Source organism: Oncorhynchus mykiss, chromosome 15, assembly GCF_013265735.2.
Source record: "Oncorhynchus mykiss isolate Arlee chromosome 15, USDA_OmykA_1.1, whole genome shotgun sequence".
In the NCBI taxonomy this organism is placed as follows: Eukaryota; Metazoa; Chordata; class Actinopteri; order Salmoniformes; family Salmonidae; genus Oncorhynchus; species Oncorhynchus mykiss.
In genome coordinates, this window is record NC_048579.1 from 50,560,784 (window position 1) to 50,586,031 (window position 25,248).

The window sequence follows — 25,248 nt, forward strand, 5'->3', positions numbered from 1 at the left end:
GACTCAGTCCGAGCGCGAGCTCTAATAGGTACAGATATCTATTTTCTTCCTGCACCCTCATCTCATTTCCCTCCTTATTGCTTCAAGACTCCCTGGAAGAGAGGGTCGAAGAAAGGACAGACGTGTGAATTCAGCCAACCAGACGCGGGATGCTGCGAGCGCCGTGCCTGGATCTCTGACGCTATTGGCTGTTCTCTTGAGAGCCGGGGTTGTTCCGAAATTAATGAGTGTTGAGCAGAAAGCACCATGTCTCTGTGACAGCTGATCGAGGGGGAGATGCGCCGTTAACCACCGTGGAAAAGGACACGGGGGATAGAGGCTCTTCTACCAACCCAACAGCTCTCTCTGCTTGTGGACTTTCCGTTTTCTGATAGGGAACAACACTGGGAAGAAGGAAAAGCTGGAGCTGGTCTCTCCAACTGCGTAAAAATAAGAAGCTGCCGTCTAGGCTTGTGTGTGTTGCGCGCTTTCTCTCCTCCGTCTCTGGACCAGTGCACTAGATGGGGGTATAGGGAATACATATCGGTCGATGAAGATGACTACTGCGGGTGAGTTCCCCCCTTTCTCCAATATGTATACAGTCATCTAGAGAGCAGATATGTGGAGCGTATTCCATATCGCCACTGTTGCACTACGTATTTCCAAGAAGTTAACGGGAAATATCTGGTTTGGGGAAGGCTTTGACGACACAGTAAATAATAGTATAACGAGAAAGGTGTTGCTAAGCTATATAAAATAGTATGTATCAAAATGGTTACCGTTATGTTTTACTGCAAATGTAACAATCGGACAAGCATGATAGCTTGGAAGGCTACTACTGATTGTTCTCGAACCTTCAGACGCAGGAAAGCTTTTGCGCAACTATGCAGAATGTGCTTTATAATGGAAATGGAATATGAATGAATTCACACCAAAAAGATACGACGTCGAATATATATATATGTATATGTGAAGCAGGTGGATTTGTGCGTATATTTATGCTATGATGTGCGTCCTGTTGCTGATGCATTTAGAGAGCGCGCACACAAGGCACGTCTAGAAACCCTCAGAATGGTGGCAAACTCTCCCTCCCCTCTCGCTTTGCTCTCCGTTGAATCATCCTGTTGCTATCAAAGATAACTCGTTCTCAGTAGCTACCTGCCACGAAATAACTAATAGGCCTATCCCGGGGCTGTACGCAACACACACAACACACACGCAAACCCACACACTCCCACGATGCATGGTGCATCAGATAGATCCATTCGCTTCAGCACCATTTCTGCACGTTGCATCCGGAGCTTTTGCGTAATTACCCCTGTCACGGCGAGACATCTAAGCTGCAGAGCATAGTCCACATTGAACACAATCACTTAACCACATATCTGCGGAGCCTGACCTACACCTTGCAGGAATTAGAGAGAGAAGCAGCGAGTCTCTAATCCCTTAACTGCATTGGGGCGTTTCTCTCTCTCTCTCTCTCTCTCTCTCTCTCTCTCTCTCTCTCTCTCTCTCTCTCTCCAAACGATAACCTCTCCAACACTCATGGAATATTCCAATGAGAGGTCAACATGTAAGGTTTACTATAATGTCTCCTATATATGAGGCACAGTTGTCCATTGACAGTGTTTACCCTGTTGCTGGATCAGTGAGTCAGTCTACCTTGGTGCTTCTGAACATCAATGGAGTTTATACTGAACATTGGCACAGTGGGTCCAGAACCCCCCTCTTCCAGACAGAAGCCAAACCAACAGCTATTCAATATGAAATGATATAGCATTGCTCAATGCTCACCATGAAACCTAACCACCATTGTAGCATTGTAATTGGCCTCTGATGGAGACCATCTTCATCCTGTGGTGGGAAAATGGCAGACCAAACAGTGTGCCTGGCACGCCTATCCAAGGCCACCACATCCTATCGCTCTGTGTAGCAGAGTATTAGCACAGTAGCCGGTCTCCGTGTAACACAATTCATATGTAGACTGGTCTACTGTACAATGCATACAGTACTGTTGACCTTACATTTTGATGTTGTCATCAGAGCTCTGTGTAAGTTTATAGATGGGTTGGTTGTTTAGCAACATGGGGCAAACCAGACGGGGTTGGCTTAGACTGTTAATTAACAACATTTAAACTACATTTAGTCTCCAAATGTTCATTGGAAACATAAATGCATTTGTACAGTGAGCACTTGTTGTCTCTCAAATTCATCATCACAGTTTTTTTTTTTTTTTTTTTTTTTGCAGAAGCTTTGCCATATTAGCATAGACATGACATCAGTCAAAACACCTCAAAACAAGACATGGTATCAATAACAAGATACAACGAGCTGAAACGAGCCACGTACAATTCCCCACATGGTAGGTTCTTGTCATTGTTGGTAGCTTTCTGACCAGTAAGAATCATAACAAAACGCTCCTTCGTCCACGTCGAATGCGTGCACATTATTTTTGTGACGTTGTCAGCCAACCCATCTATAATCCCCTTCTCTTTAAATGAGTATTCCTATTCCCTTTACTGAGTTCATCTGTAATGCTATGTGTTTAGCCTGGGATTTTAAGAGTCGCATACATATAATTACTTCTCCCTCTCAGGTGGGAATAAAAATCCTCAAGTCAAATGGTGATTTAATTTAGTTCAAAATACATCATTGCTTTTTTTCCCCCAACAACTCTTTTTTTCCCCAACAACTCTTTTTTTCCCCAACAACTCTTTTTTTCCCCAACAACTATTTTTTTCCCCAACAACTCTTTTTTTCCCCAACAACTCTTTTTTCCCCCAACAACTCTATTTTTCCCAACAACTCTTGCAGCAGAGTACAGTGTTAACAGGTCTATGGATCAAGTTAAGGCTACATTACATTGGGCCTATATGAAACCGGATTTAAATAGGTTTCTCTCATACAGTAGCCTAATACAGTGAAGTGTGCCAGCGTGTGGGTGTATGTATTTAGAGGAGAATTTACATGTACCCTGAGTGCAATTTTCTAGGCTATCTATCTATGAAGAGGAGCAAAGATGTGTGGGTTTAACTCTCAGTCCTATACTCAATGTCAAAATACACTGCGCCTTACGACTTGTTAGTTGCATAATGATGTATTACAAGAAGCCCCTGGTTTGATTTTGATACCTGAATACACAGCATGGAAACAGTGGTGCAGACAGACAGCTAGAGGGGAAGAGTTCAGAGCATTCAAGCACACACGTATAGCAACAGCCCAACATAGCTGACAGCCTTCTGTTTACAAACAGATTTGGGTTGGGCACACATTAAGAGAAGCAAGTATAAATTCAAAATCAAAGTGTTGTTGTTTACCTGGATCAATGACATTTAAGATGTTCTAATCCCGTCTGAAAAGGTTGTTGAAATGTAGCGAGACCCTTTCATCCGTTGAAAGGTAACTCCTAAAGTCTCAGGGAAAATAGATTTTAATCAGAGAGGGAACATGATAAGAGGGACCTATGCAAATAGCCTTTTCAAATCGAGGAGAGACATCTGAGGATTGCTGCTGTGCTGTCGATGTGTTCCGTAATATTCAAGATTAATATGTGTAGCCCTGGATACACTAATGAGAAGCTATTGCTTAGGAGTGACACGATACCACTGAGACCCAGGCAGACGCGCAATCGTGAGCTACCCAGACGGAGTGATGGATTTACGGAGACGCAGACACATGCATCATAGACTTACACACGCACGCAGACACACACACACACACACACACACACACACGCGTACAGTGGACATGCATGCACACGTACACACGCACGCAGAAACACACTGACACACACTCCCCTGGGTATGTACTTGGGACAGTGAAGCTAATAGTTTACATTTGGCGCTGAACTCCAGCATGTTGGATTTGTGATTTAAATGTTTCATATGAGGCTATCGGACCAAATGTACAGAATTATTTGAGGGTATTTTCATAAATAATAAGTATTAAGAAATGAAATAACTTTATGTATCTAGTCCCCCCCCCCCCCCCCTCCCCCGTTTGAAGAAGTCATAAGTATTTGGAAAAATTCAGTTAAAGTGTATTACATTTGTCAACGGTTTCAGTATTTGGTCCCATGTTGTGTTGGTCATTGCATGCTACGTACATCAAGTTTATGGTATTGAAACTATGCATGTCCTATTCACCTGAGATATTGTTGCGGACACAAGTCAATCATTTACGGGTCCATTCACTCACAATAACCAATAGCCAAAAGTTGCGCCTCTACAAACGTGTTGGTTGCATTTGCAGTTCGTTTTGGTTGTTTGTTTTGCCCAATAGGAACTGAATGGTGAATGTATTGTGTCATTTTGGAGTACATTTTATTGTAAATAAAAATAGATGTTCTTGAACACTTCTACATTAATGTGGATGCTACCATGATTCTAGATAATCATGAAGGAATCATGACTAATGATGCTCATACACGCAAAATCATGACTAAAGATCATACCCCCCCCCCCCAAAAATGCTAACCTCCTCTGTTATTGATAACGGTGAGAGGTCAGAGGGTTTTGTTGTAGCCTCTGAATGGCATCTCAATCATCTTTATTAATGATTCATTCATCATTTTTCAAAATCATGGATTTATCGTGATTCGGTAAGAAGTGTTCAGAAACGTCTTATCTACTCACTTGGAAAGAAAATGACTCCGGTCATCATTCACCATTCAGTTACTAACTAAAAACATAAAGCGCTTTCATTTGTAAATGGTATAACAGATATGTATAAACGTACCCTAAAATTAAAATGTGACATTCTATACTGTCGCCTCATATCAAAGCATTTGATTTCAAATCCAACATGCTGGACTATATACATTTGTAATTTAAGCTTGACTGTCCAAATGCATACGGAGGGCAGGGAATGTGCACGGTTACTAGACAACATCAGTAAAGACAGACCTCTAGCGAGCCAATTCAGACCTGATATCGCAAACCATCTTGCATTTCTAGGTGCCTACGCAGGCCTGTTCGGAGCCCGGGCGAATGGAAACAATAGGTACCTTAGAATAACCAGAGCCATAGTGAAGAAGGCCGAGCTGAAATGAAATGCGTTTCAGTGGCGTGTAAAGATTGATTCTGTCTGCTGAAGGAAACCTCGTCCCTGCAGGCTTGTGGCCTCTTGACCATCTTGCATCTATCTCCAAGGGAGGAAACATGCCACATTTGCACCTGCAGATTCAATTTCCTCCCGGCTTGGAGTGATATCGCTGCCTCCTTTCATTCTGGTTAACAACTGCAAGGATAATTATTTAGATGAGTGACCTTTATTCAACTAGGCAAGTCAGTTAAGAACAAATTCTTATTTACAATGACGGCCTACCAAAAGGCCTCCTGCTGGGATGGGGGCTGGGATAAAAAAAAAAAAAATTAAAAAAAAAAAAAAAAAAAAATATATATATATATATAGGACAAAACACACATCACAACAAGACAGACAACACAAGACCTAAGACAAAAACATAGCAAGGCAGCAACACATGACAGCACAGCATGGTAGCATTCGATTTCATTAGGGAGATAAATAAGTGTTCACCATGTTTTTCACCTTATCAATGTCTGACTTAGCGCGATTATAAAAGGATGCCTTATTCTGTCATTCAGATGGGCTAACTTCCCTGTGCACATGTGCTTATACACGTGCATGTGTGTGTGTGTGTGTGCCTTGGCATGCATGTGTCCGTTTGTGTGTGGTCTGTAGTTGCCTGTAGGCGAATGTTTGTGTGCATGTGATTTTTGTGTGTGTGCTCTCTGTTTCTCCCTTACTCAGCCCAAGGGCACTGGCTGTAGAGCAAGAGAGGCACGCGGCTGAGCTAGGCTGAGCTCAGACCTGGGGTGTCCTGTGGTTAATTTGGAACATTGATTCCACATTAACTGTTAACTCGCTGCTGATTTGCGGCCATGCAAGAGCAGGTGTAAAGGGAAACATTTTCCCCTTTTCACACCACCACACAAAACGTAATTATGCACACACACTGCATAGTAGCCAGCATTTAATGGACTCTCCCCTGACCTTAGAAAAAAAGTGTAATGGCAAATCAATGAGGTGAAGGGCAGGGGAAGGGACAGGAAGCTCACAAAGCCACCCACCAATGCGCTTATCCATGCAGCACATAGCCAGCCAGGCAGACAGGCATGGAGACTGGGAGGGAATCAGGCGGTCAAACAGGCAGGTCAGGGAGACACAGTGCCTTTCCTCTATTGGAGATAGTGATGCTAATGGGTTGAATGGAGAAGAGGGGAGGAGTGGAGGTGGAGAGGAGAGGAACCCACTATGGTGGTTTCATTTGGGGAAGAGAAGAATGAGAGAAAGCAGGATGAGAAGAGAGAAGGAAATGAGAGAGAGAGAGAGAGAGAGAGAGAGAGAGAGAGAGAGAGAGAGAGAGAGAGAGAGTAGGATGAGAAGAGAGAAGGGAAGGGAGATATTAGAGAGAGCGAGCGCGGAGAGGAAGAGAGAGAGAGGGAGGAGGGGAGAAGAGAGAGAGTAGGATGAGAAGAGAGAAGGGAAGGGAGATATTAGAGGGAGAGAGCGGGAGAGGAAGAGAGAGAGAGAGGGAGGAGGGGTGAAGAGAGAGAGTAGGATGAGAAGAGAGAAGGGAAGGGAGAAATTAGAGGGAGAGAGCGGGAGAGGAAGAGAGAGAGAGGGAGGAGGGGTGAAGAGAGAGAGTAGGATGAGAAGAGAGAAGGGAAGGGAGATATTAGAGGGAGAGAGCGGGAGAGGAAGAGAGAGAGAGGGAGGAGGGGTGAAGAGAGAGAGTAGGATGAGAAGAGAGAAGGGAAGGGAGAAATTAGAGGGAGAGAGCGGGAGAGGAAGAGAGAGAGAGGGAGGAGGGGTGAAGAGAGAGAGTAGGATGAGAAGAGAGAAGGGAAGGGAGATATTAGAGGGAGAGAGCGGGAGAGGAAGAGAGAGAGAGGGAGGAGGGGTGAAGAGAGAGAGTAGGATGAGAAGAGAGAAGGGAAGGGAGATATTAGAGGGAGAGAGCGGGAGAGGAAGAGAGAGAGAGGGAGGAGGGGGGAAGAGAGAGAGTAGGATGAGAAGAGAGAAGGGAAGGGAGATATTAGAGGGAGAGAGCGGGAGAGGAAGAGAGAGAGAGAGGGAGGAGGGGTGAAGAGAGAGCCTTTGAGGATTATAACCAATGGATCAGAATTCCTGTGAACCATTTCTTAAATACACAGGCCATTTCTCCTGCAAAAAGGAGGCAATTCCTCTGCTGCCCTACTTTCCAGTTACGTATGACCTTTATGTCGGGGAAACAGTTTTAGCCCTGCCAGGGTAATGTCTACCTTTCAGCAGATATCATACTTCCTTGTTACCGGCTAAATGGTATAGGCTACATAATCACATCCCTGAGGGCCAATATGTTCCCTTTCAACACCTACGATAGATGCAGTACATCCACTGTTTCATTTTGGGAATCTACTGTACATCCCAGGAGTTTTTCTAACCCATGATCAGAACAGAATGTAATGTTTATTTCATACATAACACAGTACCTTTCGTTTCTTACATCATATCAACTAGCGACTGCACACTGCCAACGTAATGATCTCTTATATTCCTCACCTTTTGATCCCAGCCTAATTTGACCACGTTTCTAATGCTGTTGAGAAATATCCATTTGATCAACATTTTGTTAATCTAACGCAACATCCCCGTTCCACCTCCATACTAATAAATACATTGGCATAAACAAGTGGCAGGTACATGTTCAAAAGTAATCCTCTCCAGATCCCCCCTCATCTCCACTTGACCCCAGCCGACCTCCCCAGACTAGGGTTTCACTTAAAACAAGCAGTTAGCCACAAAACTAACAGTGCAGGCTGGCTGCTTGAGGATGAGCTGAGCCACAGCGGCATGGCTGAGTTACCGTCACAGAGTCCGGACGGAATTCTTCCGCTTCTCTATGTTCACTACGTACCTCGGTCTGAGACTGCCATCGTTGAAGTCGTTTGGGGTAATGAGAAAACGAGGGGTGTTGTACAAAACAAAGTCATCAGTTATTGGGTCATCTCTAAACCAATCAGAGTATCAAAGCCAATTAAGAATTTTCAAAATGCTGCTTTCTAGGACCAATCGGAACAGTTGGAATGTGTTGGTGTTCTAGAAATCATTGGGGATGTACTCTGATCCATACTCATTAAGGAGAAGAAACTATTGTCTCTCGGCACGGTGTATGGCAGTGACAAGGCATTCCTAGTCGATCCCCAAACATCTCTGTAAAAAACTACAACGACAAAGCCTTGCGTTCCTATTTTTTGTATAAGTTTCACGCTGTTGTTGGTAGGTGCAGTTGATTCAGCAGCCCTAGCGACTAGATATGTATCTAGTCCACTCGTTTGAAGGCGTCATAAATATTTGGACAAATGCATTTATAGTGTATTACCTTTAGTCAAAAGTTTAGTATTTGGTACCCATTTGTGGATTAGATACATAGAGTGCCTTCATTTCAAATTAAAAGTGACATTCTGTACTGTCACCTCATATAAAACATTTGTTCTCAAATCCAAAATGCCGTAGCGAAGAGCCAAATGAAACGTTTTAGTACATAGGACACTGGCCTGGACACATTGGAAGCAGTAGCGACAAATCCAGATGTCTATTTCTCCCTTCGCAGTGTCGTTCTGTTGATGCTGCACTGCATCAGGACTCTGATTAGGAGCATCCGTCTTATAATTCCATTTGGCTTCGGTATTAACCGCATTCCTCTTTGTCTGAGAACCGCGAGGCGTTATGCAAGTTATTGCCACTTAACACCAAACAAGCTCCAGTTTTCCCTCCTCCCCTCTTTGTTCCTTGGAACTCTTGTTTTCACCTCAGCTTAAATGGGTTAAGGCTGATTCCCTCATCTGTCTTGGGCTAAGGTGTTTAATGCCACTACGACTTCCTCAGGTCACTGGAGGTTAATGTGAAGGTATTGAGACCCTGGCAGTAATTTTTTTAAATTTTTTTTACTATTTTCCCTATTTCTTCCTGTTAACTACTGGTAATTGAACAGTATATTGTGGGGGAAATGAATTCTGTATTGAAAGGGGGGAAAACCAACTTGACCTGATTTCACACTGACATGTTAGTTCAAGTGCTGTAAACACTTGAATTCTGGTCTACGGACAGTAGTTAAGTGTACGAGCCTTTTGCCACACACGCTGTTGCAGGCTGTGTGTAGTGTGTAGTTTACAGGTGCTAGAGGATATTCTTCCCTTACACGGTGCGTGGGGTAGTATTTCCAACATGTCCACTTTCTCACGTTTGGATTATAAGGCTAGGAGACTGAACACCGCTGAATGGGCTATTTAAACCTAGCGATTTCGTATCGTCATCTCTTTTACACCATTTTCTTATGAAGCAGGCATTGTCCTAAACGTTTAAAATACTGTAGCCTGGCTTGAAGGTGCTGTCGGTGTCACCTCCAATTCCCCATTTCTCTGTCCCCAGACGAATGTCTCTTAATGTTCTGTTGAACAGTAGAGCAGCAGAGCACGGAGACATTCTCCTCACCGTTGGGTCATGAATTAAACATTAGTAAGTGGACTTACTTAACATTATTAAGTTACAGACATAAAGTTGAAGTAATTCAGGTATTTTGTTTCTAACATGAAAGGGGTCACCATCAGCATAAAAGCAGAGAGAGCACGGGCGTTGAATTAGGTTCAGTTTAGAAGGGATGTCTGAACATTTCGAAGCTTATTGTTGATTGAACAGTATCGCAAAAGAGCACATCACCAATAACACCAGTCTCTCAACATTCTGTGTGATGTTTCAATTCATTTATTAAATAGGACGCTCGATGCACACTCATACAATAGAACATCTGACTTCCCTAAAGCACTGGTACTCGGGAAGTTTAGCCTTGTCCAAAAGTGAAGGCTAAACACCTGTATTATTTATGATTATGTGTGGAGGGAAAAGCAACAGCGCTGCAGTGTGTGGAATAGTTCTAGCCCTCTTGTCATTACACAATGGGAGAGGCTAAGAAAATATTATGCATGGTGTGAACACAACCAGGAATAAATTGTAGGGCAAAGCTTCCATTTTCATGAATCAAGTTGCGATTATCATAACTCCAATTTACTCAAACATGAGTAAGTACTGAGCAAACGCTGTTGTGTTATCCAGGCCCACCACACCATTTGAATCCACCTCTAACCTCAAAATAATCATACAATAGGCTACATTTCATGTGTAGGAGGGATTTTAAAGAACTGACGCTAAAATGGACATGAACACAGTGCTTTGTTCTGCTGTACAATCAACACCTCAGCACTTTAGGCTACCTTGCTAACCGTTCCAACATCCGGATGCCATATCACCGCGCCAAATCTGAAGGAATCCAGGAAGAAAGTAAATGTTCCATTGAATGTATGGTGTGGCAGCTCCTTCTTTTTTTTTTTTTTTACAGACCCCCAGATTCCTCAATCTGACTGTATGTTCAAAGCCTCCATTTTGTGGCTGCTGTGAAGGGGCCCGGTTGACTCGCAAAGATATTGATCACCCAATGGAAGTCATATCCAATGAATGTCTTATTTAGCCAATTAGCAGGCAAGGCGGGTGACTAACAGTATAACAACGCAGCAGACCCTAAGGGATCCAACAATGGCTACCCGCTGTGATGGAACATGCGATGGATGCAGTAACGCTTAGCCCAGACACATTAAGGTGCCTCTAATTGTGATTAGTAAACACAGGGATAAGAGGAAACAGGGGGTGAGAACCCAAAAACACCATAGAAGAACATTACAGTTGGAAGTGAAGATTTAGCGCAGAGCTATACAATGAGAGTCATTGCTTCCCGAGGGAAAGCGAGGGTAACCATGTTTTTCAGAGTGCTCTGGGTATACCACTTATTAAAGTGCCAGGTGCCCCCCACCTTCTCTCGCCGCTCTTCCACCCTCACCCCTCGTCCTACCTCATCGAAAACCACATTCTCAGCCACACACTCCAACAGTGGGCAGTATTTTGCCATCGTGGCTGACTGCGGTGTTTTTGTAGCACCGTTCGGACTTGCTCATCTCCATCGTAGTCTCGGAGCACTGGGGTGGAAACAGAAATGAGGATGATGGAATGTCTCTGGTGCAGTGCACCCTTCCTCTCTCTCTCTCTCTCTCTCGTTCCCCCTATATTTCTCTCTTTCTCCCTTTCCCTTTTTCTTCTCTCCGTCTTGTGGCTCTGTCTGGCGTTTTGTTGCTCTGCAGCCCAGGTTATGACAAGCCCCATCAAACCCAGTTGTTCAGTAAAAAGTGTTTATGTATGACAAATGACAAAGAGCAGCAGCCTAACTGTAGAGAGGGAAGCAAAGAGAGGAAACAATACACAGAAACGCAGCAATATTTTGTGAAAGTGCATGCTGATAAATATTCATTTTCATTGCGTGAAGTGTTCATGAGTACTTATAAATGAAAGAGGTACTTTTTACTTAATTTGCTTCATGTTTTTCCCATCCGTATTTTCCCTAGTGATAAACATTATGTATAGAAAAGTATGTGGACACCCCTTCAAATTAGTGGATTCGGCAATTTCAGACACATCCGTTGCTGACAGGTGTATAAAATCGAGCACACGGACATACAATCTCCATAGACAAACATTGGCAGTAGAATGACCTTACTGAAGAGTTCAGTGACTTTCAACGTGGTACTGTTATAGGATGCCACCTTTCCAACAAGTCAGTTCGTCAAATTTCTGCCATGCTAGAGCTGCCCTTGTCAACTGTAAGTGCTGTTATTGTGAAGTGAAGACTTCTAGGAGCAACAACGGCTCAGCAGCGAAGTGGTAGGCCACACAAGCTCACAGAACGGGACCACTGAGTGCTGAAGCACAACACTCACTACTGAGTTACAAACTGCCGCTGGAGCTTCATGAAATGGGTTTCCATGGCTGAGCAGCCGCGCACAAGCCTAAGATCGAAGATAGACTCTGGAGCAGTGGAAACATGTTCTCTTGGAGTGATGAATCACGCTTCACAATCTGGCAGTCCAGTGGACAAATATGGGTTTGGCAGATGCCAGGAGAACGCTACCTTCCCCAATGCATAGTGCCAACTGTAATGTTTGGTGGAGGAGGAATACTGGTCTGGGCTGTTTTTCATGGTTCGCGCTAAGCCCCTTAGTTCCAGTGAAGGGAAATCTTAACGCTACAACATACAATGACATTTTAGAGGATTCTGTGCTTCCAACTTTGTGGCAACAGTTTGGGGAAGGCCCTTTCCTCTTTCAGCATGACAACGCTCCCATGTACAAAGTGAGGTCCATATACAGAAATGGTTTATAGAGATTGGTGTGGAAGAACTTGACTGGCCTGCACAGAGCCCACAGAGCCTGACCTCAACCCCATTGTACACCTTTTGGATGAATTGGAACGCAGACTGCGAGCCAGGCCTAAAGGCAAAAACATCACTGGTAGTTAGAATAAAAACAAAAAATGCAAACAGACATAAAAATGGTATCCATGAGTTCATCTGACTCTTGATAAAGGGCCACATTGCCAAAATCCTGAAGTATCCCGCTAAGCCTATGCAACCTGCCATTTAAGAATTGAATAAAGACTTCCTGCTTTAACTCTAAAGGCACTCAATCCTCCTAAATGTATCCTTTAATGCTATATCAGGAGGGCACAGAACTGACCCCAAATGACATGCAATAGGTCAAGCAGATCTAAATCCATGCTGATGTGTCTTGAAGGGCCGTGCAATGTAAATGTCAACACACATCCATGTGCCTCTATAACAAATGTCAATGTGCCTAAATCCCCTTTTGTATAATGAACCCAGGTTTTCTGTCATGGTATTTACAGTTTTTCTCCCCCTCTTCTTTTACAGGTGGGAATGGACTCATTTAAACAATGCTGGGAGCTAGTAACGACGTCGAGAGATGGATGTGATTCATCTTCAAAAGAAAGCAGAGCGTTAATGGAGGCTAACCCAGATGTGCTTAGCAGGACCGTAGCTTCCTGAGGTATATGTTCATCGTCATCTACTTGGGCCTGCACAACCAAAGTTTTGACCCCAACCCGTATGCCCAGGAGGGAAAATTGAGCGGCCACACCAGCACAACTACAACAAAACAAAAGCCCCCTGGGATACCCTCCCTACCAGTGGGGGGTAGTGAGTCGCTATAGCAACAGCAACAAATGATTAATTATTTGTGAAGTTAACAGCTCAGACCACTTAATCTACAAAGACCAATTACTTACTGGAGGGAATCGGGCCAATATGAAGGACGTGTCATTTGTGGATCGTTTCTTCGTGGGCCTTGCCATGACTGCCTTTGTTCTGGCCTCTGAGGAGAGAGTCGATTGCCCTCAGCTATGTGTGTGTGAAATCAGACCCTGGTTCTCTCCCAGCTCCGTCTACATGGAGGCCCCAATTGTTGACTGTAATGACTTGGGACTTTTCACTCTGCCTGGGAGATTACCAACGGACACACAAGTGCTATTGCTGCAGACCAACAACATTGCAAAGATTGAGAAACCTTTGAATTACCTGGCCAACATCACAGAGATTGACTTGTCGCAAAACAACTTATCTTCAATGAGTGACATCCACCTCGGGCGGCTGCCTCAGCTGCTGTCCTTACACATGGAGGAGAACTGGATACGCCAGCTCCCAGATAGCTGCCTGGCAGAGCTGGCCAACCTTCAGGAGCTTTACATGAACCACAACCTGATCTCATCCATCTCCCCCACAGCGTTCCAGGGCCTCCACAATCTCCTCCGGCTCCACCTCAACTCCAACAAGCTGCAGACGATGAGTAGTGAGTGGTTCGACACCATGCCCAATCTGGAAATACTCATGATTGGGGAGAATCCGATAACCTCCGTTCAAGACATGAACTTCAAGCCCCTTCGTAATCTCAGAAGTCTAGTTCTGACCAGGATGAACCTATCGCAGTTACCCGACGGCGCTCTATCTGGCCTCGACAACTTGGAGAGCATCTCGTTCTACGACAACACCTTTCCCGAAGTTCCCCACGCAGCTCTGCGGAACTTAAAGAACCTCAAGTTTCTGGATCTTAACAAGAATCCCATCGGGAGGATACAGAGGGGAGATTTTGCAGACATGCTCCACCTCAAAGAGCTGGGAATTAACAGCATGCCGGAACTGGTCTCTATCGACAGCTTCGCCCTAAACAACCTCCCCGAACTGACTAAGATCGAGGCCACCAACAATCCCAAGCTCTCCTACATCCACCCCAATGCTTTCTACAAACTGCCTAGGCTGGAGACGTTGATGCTGAATGGGAACGCGCTTAGCGCCCTACACAGGATTACTGTGGAGTCCCTCCCCAACCTGCGGGAGGTGAGCATGCACAGCAACCCCATCCGCTGCGACTGTGTGGTCCGCTGGATGAACATGAACAAGACCAACATACGCTTCATGGAACCGGATTCTCTCTTCTGTGTGGAGCCTCCCGAGTACGAGGGCCAGCACGTGCGGCAGGTCCACTTCAGGGAGATGACAGAGATCTGTCTGCCTCTCATCTCCCCTGAAAGCATGCCCGGGCACGTTAGCGTTGACAACGGGACTTCTGTGTCGCTCCACTGCCGGGCTTTTGCCGAACCCGAACCGGACATCTACTGGATCACGCCTTCTGGTACCAGGGTCCTGCCCAATACCGTTTCAGATAAGTACTACATGCACCCAGAAGGAACATTTGACATCTACGACGTAACAGAGAACGAGGCTGGACTGTACACCTGTGTTGCCCACAATCTAGTCGGCGCAGACCTGAAGTCAGTCTCTGTGGAGGTGGATGGATACTTCCCCCGACCTGCCAACGGCTCTTTGGATGTCAACATCAAATCAGTGCAGACCAACTCGGTCCTGGTGGCCTGGAAAGCCGCCCATGGCGGTCTGGCTCCTAACATAAAGTGGTACACGGCTTCCGACCCCAACCGCCCGACCATGGCGTTCACTGCACGCGTACCGTCTGATGTGAAAGTGTACAATCTCACACATCTGACTCCCGCCACCCAGTATAAGGTGTGCGTGGACATCCGCGGCATCCTCTACAAACACGACACCAAATGTGTCAATGTCACCACAAAGGGATTAGAGCTGGCGGCCAAGGACACTGAAAAGTGGCACGCGGCAGTAATCGCTGTCTTTGGTGTGCTTCTCGCCGTGATTTCAGTGGCCTGTCTGCTTATTTATGTGTCTCTGAGGAACCACCACCTTTGTGGGGATTTAAGGAAATGCCGCTCCAAGGTGTCCCTGACGCCGGTGTCTGGCCTGCACTCTCCTTTTACGAGGCTGTGGGTCTCAGGGAAAGGACTGCCAACCGCGGTGGAAGTGAAACCCACAGTCATAAATGTATCTGACAATGCCTTATAAAGAACTATACCCCCCGTGGAGCTTTACCACACAACCGCAAAGAATGGACAAGGTGTATAAAAAGGAGAAGCCTGCAGTAAACTGTTTTAAAATGTGCATCTGCATCCTTTAAGCTTTTGACTCTGACATTCTGGGAAAATATACACCATCGTTGAATTGAGGAGTAAGCGGTAGGAGGGAGACAGACCACTCTCTCGGTTACAACATAGTGTCTGACGTGGCGGCTTTATAACAATTGCTTTATCAAGCTAACACCACCAGGGAGATCGTTTTCCCAGCTAAAACACACAGTTTCGACATCCCTGGGTTCTTCACAGAGTACAGATAGAGGAAGAGAAGATGAGGACGATGGTGTTCTCTCTCTCTCTTGTAATTGACTGCTAAGTGTGTTCTCTCCTGGCGGTCCCCAAGCAATAGCGTCTGTGCTGTATAACATCCATAGGCGAGCTAGAGATGACAACTGTCTATAGCGGAGGAACTATGTAGTAGAATAGACGATGATAATAATGACTATGGTGTAAAACATTTGATGAATATACCCTTTTTTCTATTTAGAAAGAGAGGATTTGTGTTTTTTTCATGGATAAATTGTTATATATTCTATCCGCTAATGTAAACATAAATCCTCTGGTGTAATATCTGGACAGTAAACTGGTGTGATATTAATAATGGCAGAAACAAATCACTCTCATAATAACAACATCATCATGCTAAATACAATGATACTGCGTATGGGTACAGTATATAGAGAGGGCATTTATAAGAAAGGGTTGTTTGCAAGTGTTTGCAGAAGAATTTAAGGAATTGTGACGAGGCAGACGTTGAGTTGATGGTGAGTTCATGGTCTGAATGTTGTTGTCTGTCCTGACATCTCCTAGAGAGGAATGACGAACAGTGGTTTCCCGCTGGGCAAAAACTGGTTAAATCAACATTGTTTCCACTTAATTTCAACAACAACAAAAAATGTCATGTGATGACGTTGACTCAACATGGAAAACTGATTGGATTTGAAAAATGGCATCAACAGGTATTTTGTCTTTCCCCCCCCCCCCCCCCCAATTTTGAACCTAAAACAATTTTTTGTTGATTTCCCATTTAATTCACATTAGTTGATTACTCAACCAAATGAAAATCAAAACTAGACGTTGAACTGACGTCAGTGCTCAGTGGGTTGTTATGCCCCGGTAAGTGCCTACTACAAGAAGTACACAGGAAGTACACAGGAAGTACATAAGAACTACTGCAGAGAAATAACAACAAGGCCATGTCATATCTTCAGACTCACAAGCTAATCTCAAGTACTTTTAGTGAAAATACATTCTTAGTATTTTTGGCATATAAACATTTTAAAAACGTTGTGTTCTTGCTTTGGGTGTAAAATTATTAAAGCCATTTTTATATTGACTGTACTGTCTGTGATATCTGGGCACAGCTGGGACTGAGATAAGAATCTGTGCTGAGAAAAATAATAATAAACGTCAACGTTTCTTTGCAATCATAGGGTTACTTCCGCCTCTCCCTTTTCTTCAGAGTGCTGAAAGAATTGTATTATCACTCAACATGATAATCATCACAGTGGACTTGATGAAAACACTATACAGCCTTGTGATGTGACATTTCCTGCAACCTTTTGTGTTCCTGACCTTTATATTGCCAGGAAACCTTGATAATGATCACACAGCATTTCATATTAGAGCAAAAAAAGCCTGTTTTAACACAATGTGAATATACTGTATTATATGAGTTTGTGTATGTATTTGAGCCTACATTGTTATTCCCAGATACACCCTAATACAGCCTCATTAACTGGCTCATTAGGAACATGTTCATTCTTTAGACAGAGGTCCGTGATCTGAAAAAGCCCAGCAAGGTCAGTAACACAGTCATGTAGAGAACCAGAGCGGAAATACATAATGTCCCAATGACAACGCTCTGCAAGGGAAGTCTGCCGGTTAAATCTCGGTCCAAAGCAGTCGAAATCGGGGAAATCGCATTATATTTGTTTCATTAAGGATCCGATGCTGGAGTCCCAAACATAAAAATACCATGACATGATGAATGTTTGTCAGGGGCAGAGTGACATGGAGGATTTATCAGACAGGACCCGCCTCATACATCACTGCAGCCTTCAGCACCATGGACAGGGCTTTTAGAGCCCTATGTCCAGAGCCCCTCCGCTCAGGTAGTGGCTCAGGTCAGACTGAGCTGAACCTTGACAGTCTGCCCCCGTCTGACGCACACAGAGGCACACACAGACTGCATACATGCACGCAAGGTACACACACAAACATACACATACACACACTACTTGTGATATCTTTACCCTGGAGACATCATGAGGTGCTACTGTGGCTAAAATATGTGTGCTCTATGTGCCCACAAGGAGAACAGTGTGTTCTTAGAAGAACAAACAGCTCATGGGGTATTGTTCTTTTTTATCACGAACCCATGATTTGATTACATCCTTGGATGAACAGACTCAAGACTTATCCACAAATTCATTTCTCCCCTCTGTCTACACCTCTCTCCCTCTCTCTCTCTCTCTCTCTCTCTCTCTCTCTCTTTCTTTCTCTCTCTCTCTGTCGAAGCGGGTATGAACTCCGGTGATAGCTTTTCCCCTGTAATTGTACATTCACAGCCACCTCATATGAGAGACATCAGGATTTAACTTAAATCCTACATGAAAAGAGCCAGTGAGGTGCGGCCATTTAATCCACAGAGGGCGTAAAAAGAGAGAGAGAGTTTCTGATGAATCTTCAAATATTTTCTTTGAATCACTTTCTACTATTATATATAAATTAAAAAAAATCCCCATCTGCAATGCTGAGATATTAAAGCATTCTCTCTGTGCACGTTGGTTTTATTGTCTATGTGTATATTAAGGTGTTTCTGCCAGTTAATACAGTCCCATTTAATTATGCAAGGATCATCACCACCAACGTCAAACTCCATGGTGTTAGATGCTATTATTAATGAGTTCTTATGTTATAAAACAAATGTATATGACCTTTTAAGACAAAGGCAGTAACAGCGGTTAGTTTATTTGCTTTCGCCAGTCTTTGCTTGAATTATATTTAGTGCGTGTGCTGTGGGTTATGAAAGAGGATTTTCACAAGTATAACATTGGATTGTAATTATTCATATGAATGTATGGCGTGATGCCATATGTAATGTAGTGGTGACAGTCAGTGTGTACTACGGTGTACTATTCAGTAAAATAAGTAAATGATCCATTGGAAGCAATGGAAACTCACCTTGATCTTTCTCGGCGCCACCGTAAAAATGTTACAATCTATCGGTTTCCACTGTCCGTAGTCGTTTGTGCTTGAAGTCCAGCCAGCGAGTCTTCAGCAGAAAGATTCATGTTTACCAGAGTTGTTACTTTGTTAATAGATCAATTTGAACACTATGTACCGTGATATGTATACAATATACAAAGTGCAAACCTTAAAATGATTTTGAATACTGATAATACACACATCAATACCATTGTTTGGACCATTCTCTTTATTCACACCAGACCAGAGGTCAATAGCCTTGAATGTAATTATTGAATTGAATCATTTTATATAATTTCACACCACGTATTGAAAACACACACAGCTAGCTGTATAGGCCAGTAGCAGGTACTATAAGAGAGGTCAAACAACTTCATAAGCTCTCCATATACTACCTTATTACAGCTACAAATCCCTACATAGGTCAGCCTGGGCAGCTACAGGCAACATTTCCAATAAACAGTGAAATGTCACCATTTATTTATAATCCCCAGTGCAGCTATGGCACCTTAAATGTATTAAATGTGATTATTTCTCGTAGAGGTTATCTGAGTAGCCAGCAATCACAAGAACAGCCAAGTTGACATTTAACAAATTACCGTGACACAAAACTAGGACTTTTCTTCTTTGTCACATTAGAAAACCAATCGCAATCTCTTTGCCTTCTCCATTTAGCCCATATGCAAAATCAATCATTTGCATCACAGAAATCCAAAGTTATTGTTTGTAGATAACCAACCCAGTCCACAAACCTCGACTTGGAATATATGATAAAAATATCAAATGACGTAGCTTTAGTCCAGACAACCTCCATTCCTGGCATGCATTTCAATGTATTTCCTGAAAAGTAGAGACAGGATGTCATGGTGGATTTGCCATGGCTTGTCAATGGGAAAGTGGTCAAATGCCATTTGTCTGTATCTTTCAGTTCTGCCTGGCCTCTCCCTATCTCCATTTCCATCTAAACAACCATCTCTCCCATTTTCCTTTCTCCTACCTCCCGCTCAGATAAAGGGACGCTGTCTGCCCTACCCCCACATGCAGACACACAAAGACACTGACACACACACACTCTCTCTCTTTCTCTCCTCTTTCTCCTCTCTCTCTCTCTCTCTCCTCTCTCTCTCTCCCCCCTCCTCTGTCCTCTCTGTCCTCTCTGTTCTCTCTCCCCCCCCCCCCCCCCCTCTCTCTCTCTCTCACACACACACACACACACACACACACACACACACACACACACACACACACACACACACTCACACACACACGCGATGATCTGCAATCATCAGTCGCTTTCTTCTTACGGAGCCAAATTGATTGGAGCTCGGCTGTTAGGCTAATAGAGCGTTGATCCATAGATGAGGACTGTTATCACATTTGCATGTTTCACTTATTACCAACCTGTCCCTGCCAGTAAAGGTACCACACGTGCACACTTGGGTGTCTTTGACATTTAAATAGCAAAAAGGGACATTGCAGAAAGTAAAATAAATTCCACTTAGGTCAGAGCGTCCTATAGGTATCATATAGCATTGTCTCATGTCAGGTAGAACGACCACTCTGTGCCTCCGTCTGCTCTGTCGGTTGAGGGACGAGCGTTGTGTCGGAGTGACGCCACCTGTAGGAAGACAATGAAGCATAATACCTGTTCGACATACACACTATGACGTAAGCATTATGAGACATTATTGACAAACCCCCCAAAAATGAAATGTGTCCTACACATCTTTCCGTTGATGAGAACATCTCACCCAAAATGATTGGAGGAAGAATACGACACCGTGAGGCGGTTTTCGTACTAATTGGCCATCCCGTCCTCCCATTGCCAAATGGATAATTGGTTTCCTGATCATTGATGGATCGACGACACTCCTCTCCCGTCTCTGTGCTGCTTCCTCAGTGAGCAGAGCCATGCCCGCATGCAGCTGTTATGAACAGATCAATGGCAAGCGAACCTAATGAGCTGTCCTCCACATGCATGTGCTTGCAATGACGGGGGAGAAAGAGTGAACGAGTTCAGAGCGTGTGTCAGCTGCAACACGATCATGATTAGAGGGCCGTGTTTTCTGAACGTTCTTGAATCCTGGCTGTCCACGGTCGTGTTTCTAGATTAGAACCTGCTCTAACAATACATACAGCACAATTGCCATTTTCTGTTTTGCTCTGTAGGAGAGATGAGATGTCTGGCCTTGATGGAACTCATCTCTCTGTGTGTTCCGCTTTCCGCGAGAGGTGGCCTCGTTCTGGTGATGCAATGATGACAGAGTAGAGATTCATTTAGGTAGATGGGGGTGGAGAGAGGAAGGAAGGCTCTCGAGGCCTGTTCAATGTAGGAGCAGAGACTGTCAAAAGTCACGTCCACATCAAACACAATGTGCTTTCCTTTAACTGAGGTCTCACTAAAGGCCGTTATTAGGTCATCGTTACTGGTATGGGAGTAAACATGTTCTGTTTGTGTCCTTACTGTGTCTCTGAGTATTGATTGAATCCAGGGGTTTCATTTAATTTACAGTACGTCTAATGCGCTACGAGAGGTCATTCTCTGCATGTTAACAAATTGGCTTCAAGAAGTATCCTCAAGAAATATTCTCAAAATGGCATTATAATAATTATATACCGGTATGCGGAAGGAGACGGATAGTGTTTCCCGAGTGGACTCAGAGTAGCATGAAGAAATAACATGTTAAAAATAAATAACATGTTGGAGATCCATGATTATACTGCTCAAGCAGTGTGATTTCTCCAACATTCACAAAAACCGGAATAGCTATATTTACCGCACAATTGTGTGTTGTGGAAATTCTGTACATGTCAAATGACAACTCTCAAAAGGACAGCAACATGGATACAGTGCCTTCAAAAAGTCTTCACACCTTTTGACTGTAAAAAAAAAAATGTTGTTGTGTTACAAAGTGGGATAAACATTTATTTCATTGTCATGTTTTGTTAACAATCTAAACAAAATACTCTGTATAGTAGTCAAAGTGGAAGAAATATTCTAACATTTGTTAAAAAAATTAAAAAATAAATAAAACGCTTATACACAGTATCTTGATTAGATCAATATTCAACCCCCTGAGTTTAATACATGTTAGAATAACCTTTGGCAGAGATTACAGCTGTGAGTCTTTCTGGGTAAGTCTCTAAGAGCTTTCCACACCTGGATTGTGCCAAATTTGCCCATTATTCTTTTCAGAATTCTTCTTTCTTCTCTCTCAGTTTCCTTCCAGAGTTAGGAAGGAAGTATGTATCTGTGTAGTGACGGGGTGTATTGATACACCATCCAAAGTGTAATTAATAACTTCACCATGCTCAACGGGATATTCAATGTCTGTGGGATTATTTAAGTTACTCTTTAAAGATATACCATTATGGGGTATTGTGTGTAGGCCAGTGACCAACAATCAAAATGTAATACATTTTAAATTCAGTCTGTAACACCACAAAATGTGGAAAAAGTGTGAAAACTTTAAGAAGGCACTGTACATCATTCATTATACATTTCTAGTCATGTGCTTTATTCTTTTGTATATTTTCTTCTATCAAAAATAGAGTATGTGCCCAGCATGTGCTTAGAATGCTTCCATTCTCTATGGGGGGAATTCCAAGGCTAATTTCTTCAGCATTTTAGCATGTTTTTCTAGATTTAGAACACGAAACAACATTTAATAAAGCAAACTAGGTCTAGCGCAGCAAACATTTCAACTGGTTAAGCATATGTTGCAGAATTGCGATTCAAATGTATATTTCTTTAATTAGGTTAGCCATCAGTGACGGAGTTGACAACAGATACTCAAAACAGATATATTTTTGCCTCTAAAAATAAAAGTTAAGTATGAACATTTGTAAAATATGTATTATTTTGAAAATCCCCAATAAAAACATAACCATTCCATCACATCTTTCAGCCCGCTGACGGAGTTAATGTTTTACAGAGTTGACAAAAAAATGACCTTTTTATTTTATTTTTCTCTGTATACCATATAAAGTGCCTTCAAAAAGTATGCTTGACTTATTCCACACTTATTATTCCACACGTATTTAAAAAAAAATCTCACCCATCAGCCTTAATTGAAATGGATTACAATACCCCATAATGCAATGTTTACAAATGTATTGAAAATGAAATACGGAAATATCTCATTTACATAAGTATTAACACCCCTTTGCTATGACACAATACTCCATAATGACAAAGTGAAAACATGTTTATAGAATGAAATACAGAAATATGACATGTACATAAGTATTCACACCCCTTTGCTATCACACAATAGCCCGTAATGAGAAAGTGAAAACATGATCTTAGATTGTCTTGCAAATTTATAGAACATTAAATACAGAAATGTTTCATTTGCATACTTATTCACACCCCTTTGCTATGACACTCCAAGTTTAAATTGAGCTCATGTTCATCCAATTTCCTCTGATCATCCTTGGGATGTCACTTCAACTTTTTGGAAGCCGCTCCTGAGAAAAAGGCACATGGCAGCACACCTAGAGCTCACAAAAAGGAAATACTCAGAGTATAAAGCAAAAGATTCTGTGGACTGATGAGACAAAAATGTAACTCTTGGGTCTGAATGCAAAGTCCTATGTCTGGAGAAAACCAGGCACAGATCATCACTCGTTTAACACCCTCCCTACAGTGAAGCATGGTGGTGGCAGCATCATGCTATGGGGATGCTTTTCAGTGACAGGGACTGAGAGACTGGTAAGGATAGGTGGAACAATGACTGGAGATAAATACAGGCAAATCCTTGATGAGAACCTGCTTCAGAGTGCAAACGACCTTAGACTGGGGGTGAAGATTTTACAATCCAACAGGACAATGGTCCAAAGCCTTCAGCCAAAGCAATGCTGGAATGGATTCAGAACAAGAATGTAAAAGTCCTTGAGTGGCCCTGCCAAAGCCCAGACTTGAATCCCATTAAAAATCTGTGGGAAAACTTGAAGATTGCTGTTTACTTCCACTCCCAATCCAACTTGACAGAGCTTGAGAAAATCTGCAAGGAAGAATGGGGGAAAATCCTGAACTCCAGATGTGCAAAGCTGAAACAGACATACAGTACCCAAGATGACTCAAAGCTGTAATTGCTGCCAAAAGTGCATCTACAAAGTATTGACTCAGGGGTGGGAATATTTATGTAAATGTGATATTTCATTTTGTGATATTGTGATATTTCATTAGTACTTTAAAACTGGAGCCTGGAGCACGGTTCACGATGACTGTCATCACAGTTCCATGATTAGTAAGGATTATTACGGTAGATTTATATGACTGTTCAACCCCTATTGTACACTTTTATCACCTTCCAATATTTCATGGATTAAACTATTTAAAATGGCAGCTTTCAGGATGAATCAAACAACTATTTTTGATTCACCAATATATGTTGTGCGTAAAGGCTCTCCAAACTTGTATTTTTTTGTGTTATTCATAATAACTTTCCTAAGATCACAGTATTTTTAAATCTACCAATTGGTGCTGGAAAGGAGAATGTGTGAATTGACGTGGCTTGTTTTCATTGATCCCTAATATTCTGAACCGTTCTCTCCATATACATATTCTAGTGAGTCTGTCAAGACATTTCTAATTAAAGATACACCAAATTTAAAGGGATGGCTTTAGATACTTTTACTGAAAACATTTTCAATCGGCTCTTTGTTGACAAAAATAGATGCCTAATTTGATTTTCATAGATTTCTTTTCACTTTTTCCTAAAGCTTCTCTGTGTAATCCTTTGTTCTCGTTTCATGTCATCGACATTCCACACCATTATTATGCGTCTATAGAAGATATAAACAAAGGACATTGTTCACCACATCATTCCGCTGCCTTGGTTGTTATTTTGATGCTAGTCAACGCTGCTTCCTGGTTCAGCTTTTATGCTAATTAAACTAACCAGGAAGCTGGAACATGCTTCGTTATCCAGTCTCTCTGGTGCCTATTGAGGCTGTGTTCAGTCAGGTCTCATTGTCACATACAAATACCTATGCTCTATTATCCATAATAGGCCCAGCCCTCCTTGTGCGATCGGGACTGAATATATGGATTCTATGCTGTTGTGATACATTGTAAGATTGTAAATCTCATATCCTTTCAGTTCATTACACTGTTCCTTGCAAACTAAAATAACAATTGCCCAAGCAAAATAAAAAAAAAGAAGTGTTTTATGTTCATTATCCTTTCAGCTGATTTCTTCCTCCCTTTCTCTCCAGCTGTCTCCTCTCATCCCGGAAACGACAAATCCTTCAAATTTAAGACCCCTGCAAAAACGTGCTGTATTTTTATATTTATGATGATTGCATTGGATTGCTTGCAATTGAAATGAGGAAGGAGAGTTAACAGCGCTCTCACTACAGCGACATGCATGGCGCCACAAATTGCTTCTCGAAGTTAACCTATACACATCTGCAGTGAACAAATTTAACATGATGAACAGGAATGACATTTAATCTCACGGGTGGCCGAAAACAACGAACTAACAGCCACCCACCCAATAGACCACGCCTCCTGAACATAATTTATGGATTACATTAACAAAGACTCAGCAAGAAAGTCAATAAAAACCCAACTGATGATAAAACGAACCCATGTTTGGGTAATCAAAAAGCATTGCCTATTGGGGGCAGGACTTTCAGATAGTTATTTTTGGCCTG

General features: G+C 42.9%; 1 protein-coding gene across 1 annotated transcript; it reads left to right on the top strand.

Annotated features, from left to right (window-relative positions):
* Positions 1–231: 231 nt before the first annotated feature.
* LOC110490256 (leucine-rich repeat neuronal protein 3) lies at positions 232–16,802 on the top strand. The gene is made up of 2 exons (XM_021563542.2): positions 232–548; positions 12,794–16,802. The coding sequence occupies exon 2, from the start codon at positions 13,187–13,189 to the stop codon at positions 15,305–15,307; it is 2,121 nt and encodes a 706-aa protein (XP_021419217.2). The 5' UTR covers positions 232–548; positions 12,794–13,186; the 3' UTR covers positions 15,308–16,802.
* The last annotated feature ends 8,446 nt before the right edge of the window (positions 16,803–25,248 follow it).